Below are 4,930 nucleotides of genomic sequence, written 5' to 3' on the forward strand. Positions count from 1 at the left end.
AATTACAAAATAATGGTAGAAATTGCTAATATTGTAGAAATAACAATTTCAAAAGCTATATAATAAGAAAAGTTTGAAAAACAAAGAAATTAAAACTTGTCAGGATCAAGGCATGTGAAATATACTATTCTAAGAATAAAATTCGCTCCCTCGTGCATGTTCATGACAAGGTCATTCCCAAGGTACAACAATCCAGTTAAGCCTAATTCTTGTCTCACGAGCATAATCTCGTGGGAGGCTTGGTCCAATCGACTCACCTTCAATCGCCCAACGAGAAGGCTTAAGAAAAATGAAAGTGAAAAATTGGAGGAAAATTTAAAAATTAGAAGGCTAATAGGGGGTTTCTTTCTCGGGCTCAAAGTACTCGCACAATGCTTGAATATGTCTGGATGTAATGTATTAACTGCCAATAGCTTTTTTATAGGCTCGATTTGGATAACCACTAGATAAGCCCATAAAGACCTCAACAGCTCTCACAATAAAGATTGTAATAGCCTATTATTGTTAGCACGTCATAAAAGTTTTCCAACACGTGCGCATTAATATCTATAATGCATATGTAAGGCTGCAAATGGGTCGGGTCGACCCGTGACCCGACCCGACCCGACCCGCGTAGACCCGACCCGACCCGAATTTTAGGACCCGCGGGTCCGGGTCGGGTCCTAAAATTGGACCCGAATCATTTTCTGGGTCGGATCTGGGTTTACCAAACGGACCCGACCCGACCCGAATGGACCCGAAGAGAGAGAGAGGAAAAGCAAAAGAAAGTCTTTTCTTTTTCTTTTTCTTTTTTTTTTGGCGTGGGTTGTGATACTGTTGGTCAGTGTGGGAGGATAGCAAGTTAGCAACAAGCATAGGTTCACAGAATCCAAAGAAACGTCGGCCCGTCAGGATTCTCTCTCGATCTATTACACTGTTGAGACCTCTGGTGTCTCGGTAGCTGCCTTTTTTTTTTTTCCTTCTGTTTTTTGGTTTTTGTTTCTTTTAACTTTTGAAGGGAGAAAGTGAGGGAACACTGCAACTGAATATGGGTCATGTGCCAGTTTTCTGTAATGGAATTGGATTTTGGAAGAAGGTCTAGAATTTTTTTTGTCCTCGTGAGAGGGGAGCTGGGAGACACCGAGTTCCGTCCAATCAGTCATATAGATAAAAAATAGTGTGATATGAAATTTGGCTTGTAGACCGACTTAGTTAGTAAGTCATGGGTCATCTGTTCTGACTGGAGCTCAATTGCAAAGTCTTTCAAGTCATGGGTCACCCAGCACCTCATAATTATGATATGACCAAATTAGATTTGCCCAAATTTTTTCCCAAAAGCACAAAAAAATTGGATCCGATCGGACCCGGACCCGACCCGAATCAGACCCGGACCCGACCCGAACCCGACTCGGACCCGACCCGACCCAACCCGATCTTCAACCGGGTCGGGTCCGGGTCCAAAATTGGGACCCGAACAAAAAACCGGGTTGGATCGGGGTCACTTAGGACCCGACCCGACCCATTTGCACCCCTATGCATATGGTACAGTGCACATAAATCAGCCAAGAGTAAACTAATTTAAATTTCAAATTTAAATTATAGATTGAAATCAAATTCAAATATTAAATTTAAAATGAATATGTTGCTATGCACATATGTACAATGCACGTATGTGTAGCTATGCAAATAAGTCGAGCAGCTAGCAAGTTATTCAAGATCGACTCAGGTCTAAGCTCTACTTGACTCGACTGTTACCAAGTTTGAGTATTACTATAGCAAATCCCATGTTTCCTATAGCAATCTCATGATGTATTACTTTCATCATTTCAAATAATGACAACACAATGATCATGGGATCACAATGTGCAAACATAAATTTTAGACTATATAAGAATAAGTGAATAAACTACAAAAGGATATACAATCAAATTTCATTTTCCATGTTTCATATAGTAACCGTAATATGAGCATGTGGTTACCACAAAATGTAACTATAATTATTGTGCACAATCATAAAATTAGGATGTTATTATAATTAATAAATTACAAAAATATTTATCATCATATTTCATTTCTCATGTATAAAATGAGTGCACAATGATCTATAATCACTATATGGGAAAAAGAAGTTGGGATATCATTAGAATTAATGAATGACAAAAGAATTTGTCATTATTACAAGAGGGATTCATGATTTTTTTTTCTTTTGTGAGCAACAAACTTTAGGAAATATGAAGGGTATAAATCACCATCTCAAAATATCTATTATGGGTCTAAAGCATACTTGAAATATTTGCCACCAGCCTTAAATCTATGGAGAGAAAAGAGAAGAGTGAAAGGTTTTCTTGGCCATAAGGAGGACAATGACTAACCCACTTAACAATCATCATTATAGGCTAAAAAATTCATTGGGCTTTGGACTCATGTGACTCCAAATTTGCAAATCAGATCCAAGTCTATGAACTCGGAAGATTTGAGGCTAAGGCCAAGTCTAGGCTTATTTGAACTTTAACCAAAACCTATTGTAACCTAAATGATGGCACAACAAAGAATTTAAGGTTAGGACAGGTCTATGCACTACAACAAAAATGAGTTTTTCCGACTCTTAGGTGCCGACGCAAGAAAGAAGCGTCGGTAATTTGGTCACCGCACCAAAATTTGTCGACACTTCTTAATAGTGTCGGAAAAATCTGAATTAGATGATGCTTATGTATATAAGCGTCATCGAAGGCCAAAGCTAAGCTAGCTAACATGGCACTTTCTAAAAACGGCGTCAGAAACCGGTCCACCATGCGTTAACGCGACATTTTAGAAAGCATCATCAGAGGCCTAATTTGGCCTCCCCCCCCCCCCCCCCCCCCCCCCCACGATGCTTCACGAAGCATTCGGAGGCCTTATAACTCCGACGACGCTTTCTAAAGCGTCATGGGAGGCCTCATAACCAAGACAACGCTTCCTAACACGTCATCAGAGGCTTCCCCCCTCCCACCGTAAATGCCAACGCCCCCTTTGCGGACCTAAATCCTTAATCATCCCCGCACCCTAAACAACAAGAGACCGATTGGGGAGGAGAGAAGAATGCGGAGCGATCAAGAGCAACGGAGAGCCATGGAGGGGGAGGAGCTCGTGGCAGGGCAAGAAGGGCCGGTGACGTGCATGGCAAGGATCCAGCGGCCGGAGAACTAGCTCCTGGTGATCATGGGGCAGGCAAGGAGTAGCTCCGCCCCTCCATTGCTTGAGATTTTCTTCTTTGATGCCAACATTTCTTTCCTCTCTCCTACTCGACGCCTTCTAAAAGTCATTTGAATCCTGGTCTTCGTCACCCCTGCGGTCCTCCGCGAGTGCCGCCGTCTCATTGCCAAGAGCGAGATCTCTTTTTCTTCTTTTTTTCCTCTCCTCTCCTCCCCTCCCTTTCCCCTTCTTTCTTCTAGGGTTTCTCCAGACCTAGAGTTTGACTGGTTATTCTTTGGATCAACTAGAAACGGCAGATACCGAGGGCCGCTAACATGGGCAATGCTCTATCGCCGTCCGCTGACGCGCGGTTCGTTACCGCGACCCGGTACAATTCTCCCCCTCCTCTTATAAGTGCCGGTACATGCTTGAAAAAGTGCTACAAAAACCCATATTTGCTATAGTGATGTTTGGGAGTTCAAGCCTAAGATAGACGTCAATTCTAGTTTAGCCTTGCCACTGACCAGTACCTGCTCAAAGAAGAGCTTATCAGTACCAATGATTACTTTAAGATGGCCTCTAACTCTGATTAATTGTACAAGTAATTTGTCAGAAAGAGATCGGCTTTCACACAAATAAAATCAAAATTGCTCTCATCAAAATTGAAGGTAACTATGTACCAGAGATTCTATTTTTAACAATGCGAAGAGCTCAAAAACCTCAGCGGGTAACTGTGAGCATTCCCAACAAAGAAACTCTGATGCCAATCAGTTGTCTGTAGAGCTCATCAACTTTCCCTTCCAAAGGCCACACCCTCCTCTCCAACCCTTCACACCTCCTCTTCAACACATCCACTGCAACCGTCAACTCTCCTCGGCTTCGCCGAGAGATTCGCTCCCGCAGACTCCGAGCAGCCATGGCCGTGGCATCCAACTCATCTAATGCCACGAGCCCATCTCTTCGCCTCCTGTCAAACTCCTCTTTCGCTTCCTTCCGCAACTCATGCAACGAGCTCATCCACGGCGCGGTCTTGCATGACTGCACCGATGGAAGCCCCCGCCGAGGCTTGAAAGACAAAGCAATCCCCAGCATCTCGACGACGAGCAGCGCCACCATTCGAGACCCACCTAGCACTTCATGGAGCTGTGCAGTTGGGTTGCTCATGTCCTCGCATGGCCTTGCGTTTTGTGCGACAAGCTTTTCGCCTAGCCTTCGCAAATTGGACCTGCATTTCTCCAGTTCGGCACACCTCTCCTCCATCAGTTCGCACAACCCCAACGCCTCCCTTGCTCGCCCGATGCTGGTCTCGGTCGGCTCATGCTCTCCTTCAAGCCAATGCAATGCAATGCTAAGCCGGTCCACGTACTTCTTAATGGCCTCCATCCTCTCTCCCAAGCCACTGCATGCATCAAGCAATTCTACGACATCTTCGAGATAATTATCGATCGTCTTTCGATCGATAGCACTCGAATCAGCAGCAATGGCGCCTGCGATGGATTTGGCCGTGAAGTGTTGTGCGGCGACTGCAAGGTCAAGGGCCTTGGAGAGCCAAGCCGCGCTTGCGGATCGGTGGAGGCTAAAGGGGTTCGATCGGAGCTCATCGAGCTCCGATGTGAGCCATCGGTCAAAGGCAGTGCGTGCCGGAGGCCACGGTGTGACCGGAGAGTGTGAGAAGCTTGCAGGAAGTTTACAGGAGAAGGTGCGGAGGATGGAGGAGGGCCTCATGGTTTCTATGCTGTGGAAGAACATTGGATGGCTGATGAGTAGATACAAATTATGA

General features: G+C 44.7%; 1 protein-coding gene across 1 annotated transcript; it reads right to left on the reverse strand.

Moving 5' to 3' along the window:
* Nucleotides 1–3,570: 3,570 nt before the first annotated feature.
* Nucleotides 3,571–4,930, reverse strand: LOC148714131 (uncharacterized). Its single transcript, XM_088720847.2, has one exon. It carries the CDS (start codon nt 4,897–4,899, stop codon nt 3,871–3,873), a length of 1,029 nt encoding a protein of 342 aa, XP_088576973.1. The 5' UTR covers nt 4,900–4,930; the 3' UTR covers nt 3,571–3,870.

The sequence above is a fragment of the Phoenix dactylifera genome, chromosome 4 (assembly GCF_051530095.1).
Source record: "Phoenix dactylifera cultivar Ajwa chromosome 4, Ajwa_hap1_PhDact_Kaust_v1.1, whole genome shotgun sequence".
Classification (NCBI taxonomy): domain Eukaryota; kingdom Viridiplantae; phylum Streptophyta; class Magnoliopsida; order Arecales; family Arecaceae; genus Phoenix; species Phoenix dactylifera.

What these genes read in the sequence shown, in the direction of transcription:
- LOC148714131 (XM_088720847.2), bottom strand. Translation starts at nt 4,899, where the DNA reads ATGTTCTTCCACAGCATAGAAACCATGAGGCCCTCCTCCATCCTCCGC.